Consider the following 18738-nt stretch of genomic DNA (forward strand, 5'->3'; position numbering starts at 1 on the left):
GGTTTTTCTATTAAACCCATAGAAACCGCTCCTAAAGAATGGAATTCACCCACTTAAAAAAAAGGGACACCTACTTACACCTCCTGACCCGTCCTTTTGACTTGCCTCTCCATCCTGCTTCAGCAACCTGCAATTTAAATGTGAGGGCGAGAACCGGGGAAGAACATTTCACCCGTTATGGGACATCATGCCCATTATCTCATAAGGCCTGGGTGCATGGGGCAACGTATCAGCAAGGACACTTTCACTGACCTTATGGTGAATGTCTAAGTTATATGGCTGCAAAAGCAGTGCCTGCTTCATCTGCGTGATTTGGGTTTTGCAAGGAACGTAGGAATGTCAGAGAATTATGATCTGTGTGCACCACAAGGGAGATGGATGCCACCAGGAGCTTCCTTCCCTACTGCTGAATAGTTGAGCTGATTTGAGTTGAACCTTACAGAAATGAAACAGGACAGTCCTTCCTGCAACAGTACAGCGCCAACACCGACACTAAACAGCATCTACGTGGGGTTTGAATGGCTCATCTAAACAAGGAGCAGTAAGCGCCGGGGCACAACAAATCAACCAGACATACTTTTTTTGGTCCATTTGTTTGGTTAAGAAACCTCATATGCACCTTCCTCTAGACAACACTGTTTATGAGGCACTGAAATGTTGCAGGAGCTTTCTCAAACCAAAAAGTAGAGCTGTATGAGAAAACATTCCAGAGGATGTGAGGAAAGCTCTAGGGGAGAGGTGAACCTGCCAGTGCTCTTTAAACTAACACTTGCTCATAGATTTTGCTGAACCGACTTGATCAACACTGTTCTCCATGCGAGGAAGAGGGAAGGAATAAGGTTTTCATGCATGGCCTTAAAAGATAATCGGGTTTCTCGACTAGTAAGCAAGGTGAAGCCCAATGAGAACAATAAAGTTAAGCAGTACAGTTATCCAACATGCATCCCACCTCTGCATCCAAGCCCTTTGTAGCATTTCCAACATCAGCATCATGCTCACCAAGATGAGTAACAACCAGAAAACAGCAAGGGATGACACTACAACATGGCCATTTCCTGTCATGAACCAGGGTATTACTTTCTAAGCATTATCCTTCTTTAAATGGCAATTAAACCTCTCTTAATTCATCTTTGATATATACCAAAACAGTTCTAGTAAATGGAAAACATATACCATCCCCTGATCAGTGTTGTATTGGACTGTGATAAAAATAACATAAGAATGTGGCCAACATTAACAGTGATAGTCAGAAACCATGTTTGTCTGCCATTGTACCACTTGCTGGGTATCTTGATTAACCTACTATATCTTGTCAAGTTAAATGTATTGATTACATACTCTGATCATGTGCACATCATTACATTACCATTAGCCATGTCTTAAAAAAAATATCAGTTGACTGCTCTATGAAGTTTCTCCCCTTTTCCAATAAGTAATGTAAACCCCATTAATAACAAATGATAAATGACACACATCTCCGGGGAAGTCAAGTTTTCACAGCCTAATTGTATGCTGTTTCACTGACATGTTCCTCGATGGTGTAAAGAAACTGATTTAGACACTGGCCTGCTGGTCCAAAGCCAGCTAGCATTCTTCGTTGTAGGCCAAAGGGGTTTCTGTATCTAGAGGAAATATTGTAAAGCTTCCAATGTTAACCTTTGTCTATTTGCTTTAACCTTAATGACTGGCTTTTATAATGTAGACATTTACTTCTGATGAGCTTTTATTTGCCTTTCAAAGGAAGCAGCCGAGTGAGGCTGTATACAAGTTAAATCAGAAGCTGAATATCTGAAGCCAGGTCTCTTTCAACAAAACACCATTGTCACGAGGTTGTATTGACACCATTACTGCTGTGCCATGTTGCTGGTTGACTGAGCAAATCTATACAGTAATATGAGCAACTGTATGGATTATTTGCCAAAACAACATCTCCAGGATTATTTAAAGTACCACGCTGTTTAACAAGGTGTCATTCATTGTACGTTTTATAGTCAATGGATTACTTCAGGGCATGTAAACTCGAAACAACATTTGTGATCTAATAAAGTTTTATTTTCTTAGAAATGACCAGTTTCCTTTTCTCTTTTGTCTTTCTAGGAAATTAAACCCCTTTTTGAATTCCAACTAGCATCTACATAATGGTTATTGAATACTTCACAATATATTAAGTCTAGATGTTATGGTACATGCATACGATTCAGGCTGCATGAGGAGCCACAGTCACCACGAAACACGGAGAAGGAGGGAGGTAGAGGAGGAGGAAGGTGAGATGGGGTGGGGGTGGGGGGGCAAGTGGGGGAGGGGACTGCAGATAGACTAGGTAGTTTCAGTTCTGAGGAGATCAGGTGCCTCCTATAGACACCCTCTCCAGAAAACACTGACTGCATCAACTTAAAAACATTTACACGCGCACAACTTGCACTATACACACACCTTACACAACACACTTATCTCTCTTTTTTGTTTTTGGTTTTTTTCCTTTTAAAACACACTGGTCACACATACCTTTTTTTACAATTTGTGGAGCTCCTCCACCTGCCGTTTAAGATAATATGCTGGAGAGGGTGTTTAGTGTTTAACGAGATTCTCTTTCACAGAAAGAACTTGACCACCGAGACGCCCGAGCTACTGCAGAAAGCCTGGAAGGGGGGGAGGCGTAGGGATGGGGTGGGTGCTAACCAAAGAAAATTAAAAACAATAATTATAATATATAATAAAATAAAAGACATTCAAATACAGTCAGATTTTTGCTTGAAAATACAAAACTACATGAGAAAGCATTGAAATCAAATCCACTGATCAGAATAACATATTAAAAAAAAAAAAAGCCCAAGTGCTCCATCACACACAAGTCTCCTTCTTTATCCACACACAAGAGCTACATCCGCCCATCTGTTGCTTAGTTACAATTGCCAGGGCTGCCAATGAGGACGGCAGCTGAGAGGAAGCAGGAAGTCTCTTTCATGGCAGTTCTTGTGAACAAGACGTGCCCTTGGGGGTGGGTGGTGGGGGAGCCGGCAGCCAGGGACTAACACAGCAGGGGTCTTCACACACTGCGAAAGGGGCACAGGCCTCGATCGACAGTCCCCCCCCCACCCCTCGTCCATGTCCTACTCTTCCCATTTCCTCTCTGTCCAAAGACTGCAATAATAAATGTCTGCGTGAGGAATCTCATGTGGCCATACTGCGAGGGTCAAGTCACAGTCTATCCTCTGAGCGCCACTGCTCCCTCTAGTGGAAACTCCCACCACTGCAGTGTGTCCCGTCTGCAGTGATTCCGGTGGCTGCTTCCACTGCAGCCTCACTCATTCTTAGCCCATCGGAGAGCGCCGCATACACAGAGTCTCTCTGGGTCCTTATGGCTGCAAGTGGATGTCAATGTGTGTGTGTTTTGACAAGTGTGTGTGTGTTTCTGTTAAGTGTGTAGAAGTGTTGCATGTGCTTGTATATGAATGTAGAAGGTGTGACATGTGCATGTGCATTCAATTATGTTGCAATGTGTTGGACTCGATGGGCGGTGCCGAGTCGTAGAGTGTGTCTGTGTCGTGTGTAGGCTCGCCAGCCAGTGTGCAGGGATTGGACAAAGTTCCCGCTCCACAGTCACAGAAAAACCTGGAGAGCATAGGGACCAGATGTTAAATCAGGATTTAACAGAATAATAGTTCTAGTGGGGTGGCTGTATAACGAGAGGGTGCCAGGCTCACAGAGGCAAATGTTTACTGTGGGTGCTGGAGGGAACTCACCTATCGTGCCGTATAAACTCTACATCATGCCCCTGGTGGCATTTCTTAATGCAGTTAACACAGATGGCATTCCGGTCTGTTGTATTACAAGTGTGACACCTAAAGACAGGAGACAAAATTGGATGGCACCAAATTGTAGTCATGAGTTTGCATCTATTCACAGTGACTGATGCAAATATACTGGGGGAATAACTTGATTTGCAAAAGGTCTTCTGGATGTCCTTTTATTATGGTGAGCTTGAAATGAATTTTGCGTACCTGTAGAAGTCGTGCATTGGGTAACTGGTGTAGCTGGAGATCTTGTAGAGACACTGACCTCTGCTCACGGCCTTCTCTATGGCATCTTGGTTGTTCAGAATCTTATTGTCTGACAGAAGGAAAAGAAAGAAGTGAGGACGGAGAGCAAATGTCAGTTCTGTGCCATTCGAGAATGGTTTATGAACGAACTACTGTAAATCAAAATTCAATCCTTGCTAAGAAGCCAGCTACCTTTCATAGTAACGTTAACTCCTGAGGCCAGGAACAAGCCTCCGAAGCGGTTGTTAAAGATCTGGTTCCCCTCCAGAGTGGCTGTTGCATGGTTAGTAATTTCAATACCTGGAAAAGACAATAGGATAGATAAGTAAATAAATGAATAATAAACAAACTGACCACCATTGTTTGATATAGGGTGGATAAGATTTCACTTTCATTATGATGTCTAGCAACAGTTTAATTTCATGGATTTGATACTGATATGCAGTAAAGCTCACCAGCAGCGAAGCCATCAAAAATGCGGTTCTTGCGGAGGATGGGATGGCTGTTGGTGCTTATCAGCACACCAGCCTGGGCGTTCCTAAAGATGTCATTCTCCTCTAGCAGACCTAGACACAACATGCAAAATCTTTCATATCATCATTTCCTATCATACCAGTAGACAGAACAGGGAGAAGCTACAGGAAAGAAGAACAAATATAAACCTGTAACTGAAAAAGATTTGGCGATATTTTGGTGATTTGAGGTGGGTTTGCAAAATGATAATAATAAAAAAAAAAAGTTAACTTGTGAATATCTAACCCCCCCCACCACTAGCAGTTTCATTACCATTTATTAAGTTGTTAGAAAAGATACACAAGACTCTTGGGGGGGGGGTGTTATGTGGGAACCCCCCCGAGTCAAAATTGTGTGCAAACTTTCTAGGCTAACAATAAATTTGACCGTATTCCGAGCAGGGCTGTGCGATATGACGATATACAGCCATCCTTTCATATTATGCTCTATTGTTTATTTCGTTGTGTTGCAAATCACACTATTTACGGCAATATTTTGGAGTCTGTCCATCTTTTGCACGGATTACATTAATAAATTACTCTTATTGGTGCAAATTACATTAATTTCTCTTATTGGCTTTTTACTTGTGAATCTTTTATTACACTTATAACGTAACTACTGTAGTTGTCGTCAACTCTCCACCACTGTCTGTCTCTCCTCCGCTTTGCTGAGCTGTGTGTGGCGGAGCCGAGTTCTACCCGCAGTGAAACAGAGCACAGGAGAGGAGACGAGAAACTAACGCAACAATAAATGACAGCAAAACACGGTAGAGACTATGTTTATTTATGTTGTTTACTTAATTTATGTACCCTTGTTTCATTTCAGCTCAGTGTGAGAGTTTCTCTGCGTTAGGTGTCATTTGTGGTCGTGCTACTCTCCTCTGCTTTCTGTGGTTCAGCGAGGGGGGGGGGTGCCCCTCCACACAAACACTCAGTTTGTGCACATGCTGGGGAGGCACAGACCAGAATCTATTTATTAATTGAATTTACAGAAAATGTGCTATAGCTATCATTTTTGGGATATGAAATGACCTATACTGGGACATGAGACTGGTCATATCGCACAGCCCTAGTTCCAAGGATGCGTGTACCTCTGCCTCCGTTAAAAATGCAGATGCCTCCGTCTCTGCCATCATGTATCTTGTTCCGTCGCAGCGTGGGGTTACTATCGGTCTTGATCCACACCCCGGCCATTGCGTTGTCAAAAATCTCATTGTCCTCTATGAAGCCTAGACCTGAGAGGTGCACATGTACACTGGATTCAATATAAAATGTAGGATGTATAGAGCGATCCGCATGACAAAGACAATAATATGGGACAGCTGCCAAGTGGCAGAGGTAAGAGCAGACCTGAGTTGTAGACTAAAATTCCTCCATTCTGTCCTCCCCATATCTTGTTGCGCCTAATCTTTGGGTTGCTTCCCGTTCTGTAGAGGATGGACAGCAGTCAAATTTTTTTTTTTTTTTAAATCAGCATCAAGGGGAATTTCCACACTGTATTTATTATTAAGACTACTTCTATAAAATAAATTTCTACATCATAGATTTAGGTGAAGCAGAATGCAGCTGAAATAAAGTACATGAATGCTTAAGTTAAATAGTTCCTTTAAATTAAGGAGCGAGACAAACATACAGATGAACAGAGAGATGCACAAATGTAGACAAACAGATGGATAGGCCAGAGATGGATGGGGTCAGCAAATAAAACAGGTGAAGTAAGGGCTTAAAGATTTTCCCATATTCACTCGGTCAGTTTATTTCACAAAATTAGCATATCCCATTTTTTGGCCACAGAAACTAAATATGCCTGGGTGCTGGAGGGGGACAGCTTACCTTATCTGTACACCAGAGTACATATGATTGTAGATGTCATTGTCTTCCAAGACCCCATGACCGTTATCATAGAAATACACCCCGACCTGAGAGACCGAGAAAGATGGATGGAAAGCAGAGATTACAATGAATACATAAATACAATCAAAGAGATTTAAACGTGTCTCCCTTTAACAGTTATAATTTTGAAAATGTTCAGTTTGTATGTTTTGTTATGCCTTAATTTGTGATATTGGGCTATACAAATAAAATTGACTTGACACCATAAAAAGAGGCTGAGAGGGATAAAACTTGGGGCACACATGGTTAAGTTCTGGTGGGGACAAATCCAAGACCCACTGGTTATAAACAGGATTCTTAAACTGTATCTTGAGAAACCTTGTAACTGAGAAAAAGCATTTAAAAAGATTCAGCATCAAGTATTGTCACAAATTAGGCAAATGTGTTTGTGGGATTTATCTGAAGAGGGCTGTGGCAGACTCCTTCCTGTTCTTGTTGCCGACTACAATCAAATTTAAAATGTCATAAAGCCTGTCTAAACACTAAAAAAAGTGGTTGGTTTCAAATCAATATTTTCAATCACAACAACAATAGTCTTTTATTAGTTCTTGGCATACAGACACAACATGCTGCTGTGTCTGAATGGTAAAAGGTTTCTCACAAATGTACACCATTTAAGACGATGAAACAAATCCTCAGCTTTTGCCAAATACTGTATTCTGATTGTAGTAACAATAAACAGATCCATTAACTAGATAACACAGTTAACTAGTGCTTTACAAACAGGCATAAACAGGGGGAGTAGTGCAATATGGAGAGGAGATTAAAATTAAAAGATGGTGAAGTGAAGTTATAGGCGTAAGAGCCAAAAGATGACTCTTGACAAAATGAGGCAGCCAGACTAAGGTTTTTAATGGGACAATTCCCAGATGTGAGCAATGGCTTCACTGGACTGAGCCTGAGTTCATATCAAGCATGTGAATGGAGTCTGACTGTGAAAGCAGGTTAAAGTACGTGTGCGGTTTTTACCTGCTTGCCGCTGTGAATGCGGTTCCTGCGAAGGACAGGGGTGCTGCCAGTGGTCACCCAGACTCCGGCCAATGTATTGCTGTACACCTCATTCTCTTCGATAACACCCTGGCCCTTCTCATGCTAAAGCGCAAAGCAGAGACTGCTGTTAGACATTCCATGCACTACATACCAGCTACTGGGATCATATGTAAACACGAGACCTTTAACAGTCGTTTGAAATGAATAATGTGTGCATCACTTGTATCAGTATCAGTTTAAACATGTGGACATTTCATATCTGCCAGTGTAGAGATGTGCATGTACTTACCACGTAGATACCACCATGCTGTCCGTCGTGGATCTTGTTGTGCCGTACTATGGGGCAGCTGTTGGTTCGAATCTGGATTCCAGCCAGAGCGTTCCCGTAGATATCGTTACCTTCTATCAATCCCCGACCATCTCCGAATATGTACACCCCTCCTTGGTTGCCATTGAATATGGCATTTCCCCTAAATATAGTGAATTATCAACATCACCAGACTGCCAGAATATCAACAATCAATAGTTCTGGATCAGATACGCACAGAGTGGCCAGCTATGTGGACAGAGGTAATTCAATGAGATATACAGGTTTTGCCAGCATGTTTTTTTTTTTTTTTTACCCCGATGGACAAAAAACAAGACAACTTTTTCTTGGCTCACATTAGCCATGTTAACCTTAGATGCCTCTGTTTTCACACTCTTAAAAGGTGCTATATGTAATATGACTGTGTGTGCTGGTGTGTTAGCAACCTGGAGGCAGGTGTTTGAGATAATTAGTAAGAGGAACCTTAACTGATATGTGTCCTCACCGTATCGTGGGATCGCTGTTGGACGTGATCCAGACCCCAGCAAAGTTGTTTGCGTAGATCTTGTTTTCAATGAACTGACCCCGGCCCTTCTCATGGACATAGATGCCTCCTGTCTGGCCGTGGTGGATCTCACAACGCACCACCGTGGGATTGGCATAAGCCTTCACCTCGAAGCCTGCTATGCGGTTCCTGTGGATGTTACAGCTCTCAAAATAACCCTAAAACAGAGAGACAGACAGAAACAGAAAGAGTACTATTAAATCAATGGAGGGGTTGGATAATGGATAAAAGGGAACAAAAAAATCTTCTGATTTGAGTGAACTTTTTTTTTTTGTTTTTTGAAAAGGTTGGTATATAACATATCAAATGAGACATTTCACTGGTGATGGCAGTGTTGTAGTACTTGAGTCCAGGACTTGGACTCGAGTCCGACTCGAGTTCTGATTTTCAGGACTCGTGACTCGACTTGGACTTGAGCACTGATGACTCGGACACTGGGGACTCGAGACTTGACCTCGAGGTTTAGGGACTTGACTACAACACTGGTGTGCACATGCTTGCGAGTGCATTTGTTTGGCTATTGTGTCACAAAGTTAAGAAACTCCCTTTGAAATGGTGACAGCCGTATCCTTTTTGTTAAATGTAGACCTTTTTTATTTGTATGTCAGCTTTTTTACGGTGCCAGAGTGGAGCACCGGAGCCCGTCTTGGAACTCGACTCAGACTCAACCTTGATGATTCGGACACAGCTAACGGGGACTTGACTCGGACTCTTCTTTGGGGACTCGGACTCGAACACTTGGGACTCCAGACTCGACCTCAAGGCTTAGTGACTCGACTACAACATTGGGTGATGCCACTAATAGAAACAAAATGACCATAAAATGAGAGATCCGTACGAGAGAAGATGCAGCACTAGTCATAATCCAAAGAAAAGGAAGCTACCCAGGCAAACAAAGACAGGAATCATATTTCAGGATCGTCAAACAATGTAATATAATTCCAAAAATGATTCTATCAGTCATCCTGGTCAACACAGATTAAGGCCAAGGCATTTTCATATTCAGTGCATACGATTTAAATTTATCTTACACCCAACAAAACTTTTTTTTAAGTGAACTACTTATCACTTAACAGAAAGAAGAAAAAAAAAGACTAACCGCACCAGCTTCTGGAAGGCTTAGACAGTGTGGTGGCTTGGGGGAGGGGTGTTGGTCAGGGCATTTAGACATAGTGAAAATATGCATTTTCACATCATTTTGGACTATTATCATTAAAATATCTATAAAAACACAACACAAGTTGTAGTTTTTCATAGTACACTCAGACATTAGCAAGAAGTGAAAGTGAAACAAATGTGCTCACTGACTCAGTAGGCACTATGTCCAGAAGTAATCCTCCACGTTTTTGTGAGTGATCGCACTTTGCGCCATACAGAATAACACTGGTAAAACAGGACTTATAGTGAATGGATGTGAACTGCAATTTTCTCATCCTCCCACAGCCATTTGACAATGTAACGTTTGGCTGCTTACCAAAGTTTCTCTTCAGTTGGACATCTGTAGACAGCTCACTTTCCCAGTAGCCACTAGTCAGCTGACAAGGGTTACTTTAACGAGTCGATTCCTCTCTCACCCTTATTCCTCTCGCATATTTATTTTCTACGACAGTTAAACATTTTCAGACTATCTTTTCGAGCTCATCATCTGTGACAGACGTAATTCTTGGCTGTTTGAAAGATTTTCTCCCTGGTTCATTTCTGCAGTAAAGATGTCAAGAGATGCTAAAAACTTTTTTTCACTCGTAACAAATTTATTTCCTCTGTGGCAGCAAAACATGTTACAGCAGCCTTCAGAAACTCCTACAGGTTAAACTGGACTAATTAAACACTTTCAGTGCTGACTGACTCAAAGACTCACTATAAATGGACAAAAACACTCACTAACCTAGCAACATTAAGACTACAAACAACCTATAATACAACACTCTAAAATACTGTAGTTACTCGGGTACTCTCTCCGTTCAAAAATAATATCTGTTGCAATGACTGAACAAGTAATTATCTAGTCCTAAAATATAAGAGAACCCCCACTTTTTTAAAACCTAAGTTTCATAAAAAACATTGTATTAGCGCCAATATGGTATCCTTTAGTAGAGAATTCAGCATAGTGTTTTCCATTCATTTGGTTTAGGCACTGCACAAAAAATGCTTAGGCGCAGGAGTTATACTGCAAGAAAAACCCTGCACTGATCTCGTACATGGCCTCTCTGGAATCCAACTGACGGAAACCCGTCGTAGCGATGGAGAACTTTAATCCTTGATAAAAAGAACTAATCATTTGTATAGATTTTTCAAAATGTATGTTAGACATAGAAGGAAAACAAAGTGCGTTGTTACCATGCCGTGATCAAAAGTGAACACTCCCACGTCTCGGCCATGGTGGATGTGGTTGCGTCTGATGATGGGATTGCCGTGGTTCTTTACCCAAATCCCTGCAAGTGCATTGTTGCTGATCTCGTTGTCTTCATATATGCCCTGTGACACAGAATGAGTGCAGTCAGATTAATTGGCTAGGCTTAACATTTTTGTGGTGTCCAGCAATAATGTGCATGATCCCGTGGTCAACTGCATGTACAAATTTAATAAATGATTTAAAGCGATTTTACCTGTGCGTGGTCTGTAATGTACAGTCCTACATTCTCACAGTCACTGATATTGCAGTGTTTGATGGTTGGACATGCCCCTTGGCCACTGACGCACACTGCCGAGCCCACTGGAGGTGGTGATGATGGTAAGAGATGTCAAATGAGGTAGGTGCACATTATCCATTTTGAAATTCAATCTTTTAATAATCTATTATGCCATGGTCATCAAGATACTAACTCACTTCTGGGACATTTGATATTTCAGCTCGATTCAACATCAACTGTGAACACTTCAATAAATAAATTCTTGTGCAACTTCTATGATCCTCAGTTCAGAGAAAACTACATATGTTAGCGTTTATGGTTGTCATGATTAAAAGAGTTTGGCTATCTTTCATGACTGTATTTTGACCTATATAGACTGAGACATAACTGTCAACTAGGCTAAATCACACAAAAATGAATGTCAAATGACACTGGTTCTACAACTACATAAAAACTGTTGTTATATGGCGAACTTAAACCCCCCCCCCCATTCTCATCACAGGCATTCTTGAACAATTACTAAATACGTAAGAAGACTAGAAACTTTCAAATGTATTTCCATACATGTCTAAAACCCCGCACTATGCATTATGCAACAAGTTTAACCACAAAAGGGTAATTTCTCTATGAGGGTTTGTTGACGCAATACAATGTGTACTCTCTTAATTGTGGGACACGGGCTCATAAATACATATTGATCATCTAGTGACCCAGGGGTAGGGCTAGAGCAAAAGTTATGATCCATAACTTTGTTTTCCAAACCAAGGTTCTTCTGTGTATTCACTGCTCAAACCTGTGGAGTATTCGAGTTACCTGTGCAAGTGGAGCGGATGATGCAGTGGTCTATGTTGGGGCTGCAGTTGACTGTGATCTCCAGACAGTGGTGGGCGTTGTGGTGTTGGGCTGACTTATCATCAGGATTGAACTGAGGAGGAGTGCGGCAGAGATCAGACAGAGCCTAAGCAAACCAGTAGTTGGCAACAACCAGTTTAACGCATTCTACCTCTTACAAGTTCTGAATCAGAAATGAAGCAGAGCAGACTAGTTTCTTCCAATAGAGGCATTGAAGTCAAACATTTTTAGATGTTAGTGCAAGCACATAGTCAAGTGACAGCAGGATATCAGATCACAAGGGCCACTATAGCAAATGACCTGCAAAATATGAATGATTTGTTGCACCTAAATGCTTGTTAGTTATTTGAAGTAATCAAACAGGCAGTGCATCATGCTGGTACCAAATTCGCTCCCCAATCACTGGTCATAAAGGGTTAGCCTAGAGAATAAAAGCAGGTTTTACCTGCTTAATGCACCAATAAAAAAAATTTTTTTTTTTAATAATAAATTCCAATTTCAATGAGAAAATTATCTAATTTCAATCTGATGTGTGGCGCTCTAATATTCTATCTTCTTTCCAACTATATCCAACTTTGGGTTCTCAAATAGAGCTTAAACTATCATATCCTGCTAGTTAAGGGCATTAACACTGAAATCTGATTTTTCTCCATTTACAAGTCATTATTTTATCCATCTGAAAAGTGTTGAGGGTGTGGGGATTCTGTTGGACAGGCAATCAATATTACAGTAGAACGGTGTTTTGATATAATTCGATGTAGGAGGCAGCAAGAAATAGACCTGGTGCAACTCATTTTGTCAAGACTACAAACAAGGTGTAGCAGCCATTGTCACTTGTGTGCAGTCAGTTCAGCAGTAAACAATTTCCACCCTTATAAAAATGGCAGCCTTGCATCAAAGCTAATGCAGACAGTCTAATGTAATACAAACGTCATCAAACTAAATTGCAACACTTTTCTACTGTGATATTGATTGACTGTCCAACAAAAGCATGGCCACATGAGCATCAAGTTTCATTCACTTTTCCTGATGGATCTGTTTCCAACATGTACGCATTTGCGGCTGCACCAGTGGTGGGGTGCTGTCTAATCAAAAGATTTCAATAGCAATATACTGAGACTGCAGAGTGTCTCCAACTAAAGATGCACGGACATCACTTTTTCACTGCTGATACTGATTCAGAGCATAAATGTTTAAGTATCAGCTGATTGAGACAATTGATCAAATCCATTACTTTTGCAGTGCAGACTTCAAACATTACTTTGGGGTCAATGGGCAAAATGATTGAGGCGATCAAGATTTTTCCACCATTAAATAAATCCAGGCTTGCATGTACCAAAAAATGCAGCAAATCAAGTCATTTTACTTTCATTTATCACATATTATTCATGGACATTAGTGACAGTAGTCTTGGGTAAAATCTCCCAATAACGATAATACCATTTTAGCCTGGTATTAGCACAATTCAGCTTTTAAAGAAATCAATCAACTAAATCAACAAAAAATAATCCAAACAAACTGAAGCCCATAGCAAAACTGGCAATGCAAATTCATACTGTTATCTTGTTCATACACTTTATTTTCAGACAAATTGTCGCCAAGAAATTTAAGAAGTATTATCTTTGTGTGAATTTAGCGCTTTTTAAAAAAAATCCTTTTCAGAAACTAAGAGACCTGATAAATTGTTTTACAAGACAACTTCCTTCTTGACATTTATAAAGGACTCACTTAAACTGTGCAAAAGTGAAACATTTTCATTGAATTACTTTTGTCTTTTTCAAATATGCAGGCAGATTCACAGCCAGTAAGTATTAAGGAATTTTGTCTGATCTACTTCTAACTGATCAATACTAACTAATAAATGTGACCTGGCTGTATTGAATTCAGGATGGGCAACATGATCCAGAAAGGAATGGTTCGGTGGGTGCAGGTCTTTGTTCCAACCAAGTAGTTATACACCTGATTCCATTAGTCAACCAATGATCTTGTTCCAACCAGAAGTTACACACCTGATTCTATGCTTTGCTAACAGTTACACAGCTGATTCTATTAGTCAACCAATAGTCTCGTTCCAACCAAGCAGTTACACACCTGATTCTATCCTTTGCTAAGGACCTTGATCTGTAGACTCAGGTGTGTAACTGCTTGATTGGAACAAATACCTGCACCCACACCGGCCCTCTCTGGATCATGTTGCCCATCCCGGTGATTAGGGTTTACAGTAAATCAAGTCATCCAATGATAGGAACTACCGGATTGTAGGTTATTAAAGATGGTAACCATTAGCTGCGTATGTGCCGGTAAGGGACAAGTTTGTGAATTCACAATGGTTGATGGAAAATCCTCTTTTATGGCTTTGGGAAAATTCTTAAAATTTTGATTCATAAGAGGCCAAATATCACAAAGGATACAGCTAAAAAAAAAAACCCCCAGCACATCTGTAAAAGACCAGTCTCAAAATGTAACCAAATGGATGCTCTTTGAAACCCCCTGATGGCACTGACAATGTCCTTTGACTATCTTGCAAGGTCTACAAGTTGGTTTGAAAAGGAGGACACATTAGAGACAAGAAGATGAGGGGCGTACTCCATTGCTTACCCTAATGGTCATGTATCCCACATAAGCATCCTCTGAACCCTCCATGAAGACAAAGGTGGAGTCTCTGGTGTTCTCAATCACCACTTTGTCAGCTACTTTCCCAGGAGCTGAGGAAGAAAGAGAGACAGCACTCATGAATACATTTAGAAATATGAACACTAAAATAGGTCTGTCCTCTGCTTTGGGGACACGCTCAATACATGCAATACACACATCACGTCCAAAAAAATCTTCTGGGAGTGTCAATGTCCTTACCCGCTCCTATCATGGTGATTGGAGACTCTATATAAATCCACTCGTCTGTGTAGATGCCGGAGTGGACGAAGATCAACCCGTCAAAGTGGGCCTCTTGCACCCCGCCCAGTGCATCCTCGATGGTGTCATAGTACTGCAAGAGCAACGCACAAACACTTTCAGGCAGATAATACACACATGTACAATTTATTGATGTTTAGTTTGGAATAGAGAGCAGGTGTTTACATTGCTTGTGAAATACATAAATTCAAAGTTCTGCTGCCAAAGAAAACTTATGGCCGGGGTGGGATTTACTTTAAGAAGGTTGCACGACTCACCAGCATATTCTCTCTGCCTTTGTATCTGCCTGGGTTACTGTAGAAATGTTCGGCAAAGCCCGGTTTTACATGAGCACCTTTGTACTGCAACATAAAAAGAAAAGACTAACATACATAACTTTTGGTCACATAAAAAATGAACAGTTGCCATTTACTTAAGTCATGGCAAAAAAAAAAAAAATGAACAAAACACTTATGAAAAGACAAACTGGCTATCAAACAAATTATCTGATAATAATGAATGACTTATCTAGAGCCGAAACTTTACCAGTATTTTTTTGGAAAGAGGAGTGCAATATAAAGCAGGTATGCCATTACGCACAATATAAAAACAAAATTTTGACACAAAATATTAGGATTCTATATTTTGCATTTGAACACACCTAAACACTGTTAGACCACACACACATATTTCTATTGCGGCTCACTGACCAGTTGTTGGAAGCTCTCCTTCCAGGGGTTTGGGTGCTCGTGCTCCTCAGGGCTGACCTGGTAGAACCTTCCTGGCTCTGGGTGCATCATAGGACGCGTGTACTCAAACACTTCCATGTACAGACGTTTCCTAGAAATTTCACAGCCACACATTCATATTCCCATAGGTGTAACTTTATGTCTATAAAGCCCTCGCCAACACACACACGCACGCATGCACTAACCAGAGGATGGGGTCATTGGCTAGCTGGCTGAATCTCTTGCAGACACAGGCTGCCTGGCAGAGGTCCTGCTCCAGCAAGTAGGAGAAGATCTTTAACACAACCTCATCCGGAAGCTTCTGTTGCAGATATTGCTCTGCTGGGGCTGCTACAGACAGATACGTACACAAACATCCAAACAGACACTTTAAATCCCCTAGGACAGATCTCCACAATTCAAGCACATCATTGACCACATGAGTATAAATTGTAATAATTGCTTTATCAGTGCTGCAGTGCATGCAGTAAATCATAAACAAAAACTCAATTTTGAACAATAGTGATTCTGTTAATTCCTCCCCTTCCCCAAATGGGAGGTTTAAACACAAACCTGGCAGGTCGTGGCTCTTACCAGACACCCGGGCTCGCTTAGCCCGATGACCAAAGGCTTCTGTGGATGAGGTGGATGCTCCCTATAAGAATGGGACAAGTATCAGATCAGCTTCCCATACCAACACTCAAGCACCAAGTTATCGACTACAATATTTACCGATCTGACACAAAATCAGTGTTACCTCAGAGGCTGATAACATCAATGAGCAACTCGCACTCTCATGCACAGGGCACATAGGTGTGTGCACACACACACACACACACACACACACACACACACACACACACACCTATATAGCCTACATGTACACTGCAGTGCCAAATCACATGCTCACACCCAAAAAATGCACTTCATTTTTGGTCTAACCTCCATAGGGCCCTTGCTGGGGCAGGTAGAGGCAGTAGCTGAGGCAGCGGCGGTTCTCTTGGGCGGTACAGACTTGCGTCTGAGCTGGTAGGGACTGTTCTGAGCTCCTGGACCTGACTCCTCCACAGCCATCTCTGCTGCTGCTGCTGCAGGAGCCTCCTCATCTGGGTAGGAAGGCAAACAAGTGCTCTATACATAAACTAGATATTACATTTGCATTTCACAGCAAAAACTACAACACAAGACAAGGCCAGAGTACATACTATGTGCATGCACTTGTCTGTATATGCAGAGTATATGCTGGCATGCATGTTACTTTTTTCAGGTTAAGCTGCATGAACAGGTACATTCTTTTACATTAAAAGAGTTAAAGCATGACAGCCACACAACTCCGTAACTTATCATCGCAAACAGAACTGCATATGCATCTTTGGTAAACTGCATCTTTGGTACACCAAGGACAAGATTTCTTTTATATTATTAACAAATGGCTTTGCATGAAGTCGGTCACAATAATGCATTTCACAACTGACGTTGTTTTTAGTTACCTATATTGATATGGTACTGTGCATTGGAATCATACTGCGTGCACTCAGTAGCATAACTGGCAGGGTAATAGTTGGTGAGACAAAGGTTGGTGATTGATAATGGCAGATGCATGCACCACTGTGGCTAGACCACCAGCCGAACGGGTCCAAGTATTTCCAGTTCATACCGGCACTGTGCATTTGTGCCACTGGTTCCAAGATCAAAACCAAAGACTACCCTGGACACTCTTGTCCAAATAACAGCTGGTCGTCAAAGGGCCGCAGACCACAGTCGATCCAACATGTAGCTAATGGCTAAAAACTCAACTGCGTAGCTGGCAAATCCGCGGTGTAAACAAATGGAGCTGGAGCTAGCACGCACCAAGAACAAGGAAGGGGCTCTGAGTTCACATTTCTCACTGGTTACGTTGCCACAGCGCACAAAATGGATACGGCGGAATTCATTTCTGTCAAAAGCTAACGTTGTCTTTTCATGCAGAATACATTGCGGTTTGATAGTGTTTTCGCCTCAGAGGGCTTAACAGTCGGTTAACATTACCCCGCTTCACAGCTCATGTTTTGATACAGTTACACCCCAAAAAATGGCAGTGCAGAGACAGCGCAGATTTACACCTTCCAAATGGTTAGTGACAGCTGGGAATGCAAGCGGCCGAACAGACACGGGACAACCCGGTCGAAACGGGTAAAGTCGAGCCCCTTGACTACCAATAAGGATACCTGAAGACGGGTTGGTAGTGGTGGTCATCTAGCTGGGTACGCAGTAAGCAAAGAAAACCCCCCAACCAACCTCCGCCTCACCTCGTAGCTAAGCTAGGCTAGTCTTGCTAGCGGCGTTAGCCCCAATCACTCAAGCCAAACAAAGCGCGGCCTGGCCTGAACCACAGAGCGAGAAGCCTCGGGTTTTCCTGGTACACCCGGCCGTGTCTGATTGGAGAGAACAGGCCAGGGGAATAAAATAGAAGGTCCAAAAAGAGACCGGCGTCCCCCGACGCGTCCTCCCCTCGGACTGTTTGCTTCCCACGGGCCTGACTTACCTCGATCCCCGTTGTTCCGTTCGGGTTGCGCCGGGCGCGGCCTCGACACTCGCCTGGGTCTCCTGTTGGTGGCTCTGACGGAGTTCATTTGGGTGAGTTGGTGGTTTAAAAAAAAAAAAAAACACAACGCTTTCCTCGACCGCCCGCTCCTAATCTTAACACTCGACCCAAACTGCAGCCCCGTCCGCCTTGTTGTCTGAATACACCCAAACGACTCCGACCGAAAGCCGCTGATATTTGGGGTGTAATTGCTATTCTACGCAATGTTGCTGCTCCCCCCCCTCTCGGTTGTCGATGCCAGCTCCGTCTCAGTCCGTAGCAGGAGGAGCCATTAACCCACACGGGGAAACGATCGCGATAAAAAAAGAGCAAGTGTCATCTCCACCAATCAGATGCAAGGTATTAAAGCTCGTCCCTGCGGCGACCAATCGGAAGAGCCGTACTAAACGGTCGGTACCCCTTTCTGTTGGATGGCTTTCTGATCCGAGTTCTGATTCGGATAGTCCAGGTTCCCATCGACACCGTTCATATTTAATGGGGTATGCACTGCAACATATTATTAGTATGTTACAAAAATGATGAATCATATATTACTATTCCAGTGTTAGAAGGGATAGTATGGAGCTAAATCTCGGCGTAATTAATGCTTTTGCCATCTGCTGTAGTTAAATTAATTTCTTGATGGCAAATCCACTTGGCCATTGATCAGTAGTAGATTATTTTATAAAAGTAAATTGTCTACCTCTGGATCACAAACAAAAGGAGGAGATGTAAATTTAGAATTTGTCTTGAAACTCTTAATATC

General features: G+C 42.0%; 1 protein-coding gene across 2 annotated transcripts; it reads right to left on the bottom strand.

The window, feature by feature from the left end:
• Positions 1 to 1184: 1184 nt before the first annotated feature.
• On the bottom strand, positions 1185 to 18233 carry fbxo11b (F-box protein 11b). Of its 2 annotated transcripts, none has more exons than XM_056296674.1 (22): positions 17934 to 18233; positions 16352 to 16515; positions 15983 to 16064; positions 15616 to 15757; positions 15392 to 15521; positions 14960 to 15043; positions 14643 to 14775; positions 14388 to 14494; positions 11751 to 11862; positions 10914 to 11020; positions 10645 to 10782; positions 8248 to 8465; positions 7725 to 7905; positions 7415 to 7537; positions 6386 to 6471; positions 5903 to 5979; positions 5644 to 5787; positions 4496 to 4606; positions 4233 to 4340; positions 4002 to 4110; positions 3744 to 3842; positions 1185 to 3612 (listed from the first exon to the last, which is right to left on the bottom strand). In XM_056296674.1, the coding sequence occupies exons 1-22, from the start codon at positions 18019 to 18021 to the stop codon at positions 3483 to 3485; spliced, it is 2673 nt and encodes an 890-aa protein (XP_056152649.1). In that variant the 5' UTR covers positions 18022 to 18233; the 3' UTR covers positions 1185 to 3482. The 2 variants fall into 2 exon arrangements, with proteins under 2 accessions (XP_056152649.1, XP_056152648.1); XM_056296673.1 differs by having other exon boundaries at positions 15616 to 15760.
• Between the last annotated feature and the right edge of the window lie 505 nt (positions 18234 to 18738).

Source organism: Lampris incognitus, chromosome 17 (genome assembly GCF_029633865.1).
Source record: "Lampris incognitus isolate fLamInc1 chromosome 17, fLamInc1.hap2, whole genome shotgun sequence".
NCBI lineage: Eukaryota > Metazoa > Chordata > Actinopteri > Lampriformes > Lampridae > Lampris > Lampris incognitus.

Coding starts and splice junctions, on each gene's coding strand:
- fbxo11b (XM_056296673.1), bottom strand. CDS start 18,021: ATGAACTCCGTCAGAGCCACCAACAGGAGACCCAGGCGAGTGTCGAGG. Junction 11,863..14,387: donor TGGGATACATGACCATTAGG/GTAAGCAATGGA, acceptor ACTCCTCCTCAG/TTCAATCCTGATGATAAGTC. Junction 6,472..7,414: donor GCATTCACAGCGGCAAGCAG/GTAAAAACCGCA, acceptor TCGGTCTCTCAG/GTCGGGGTGTATTTCTATGA.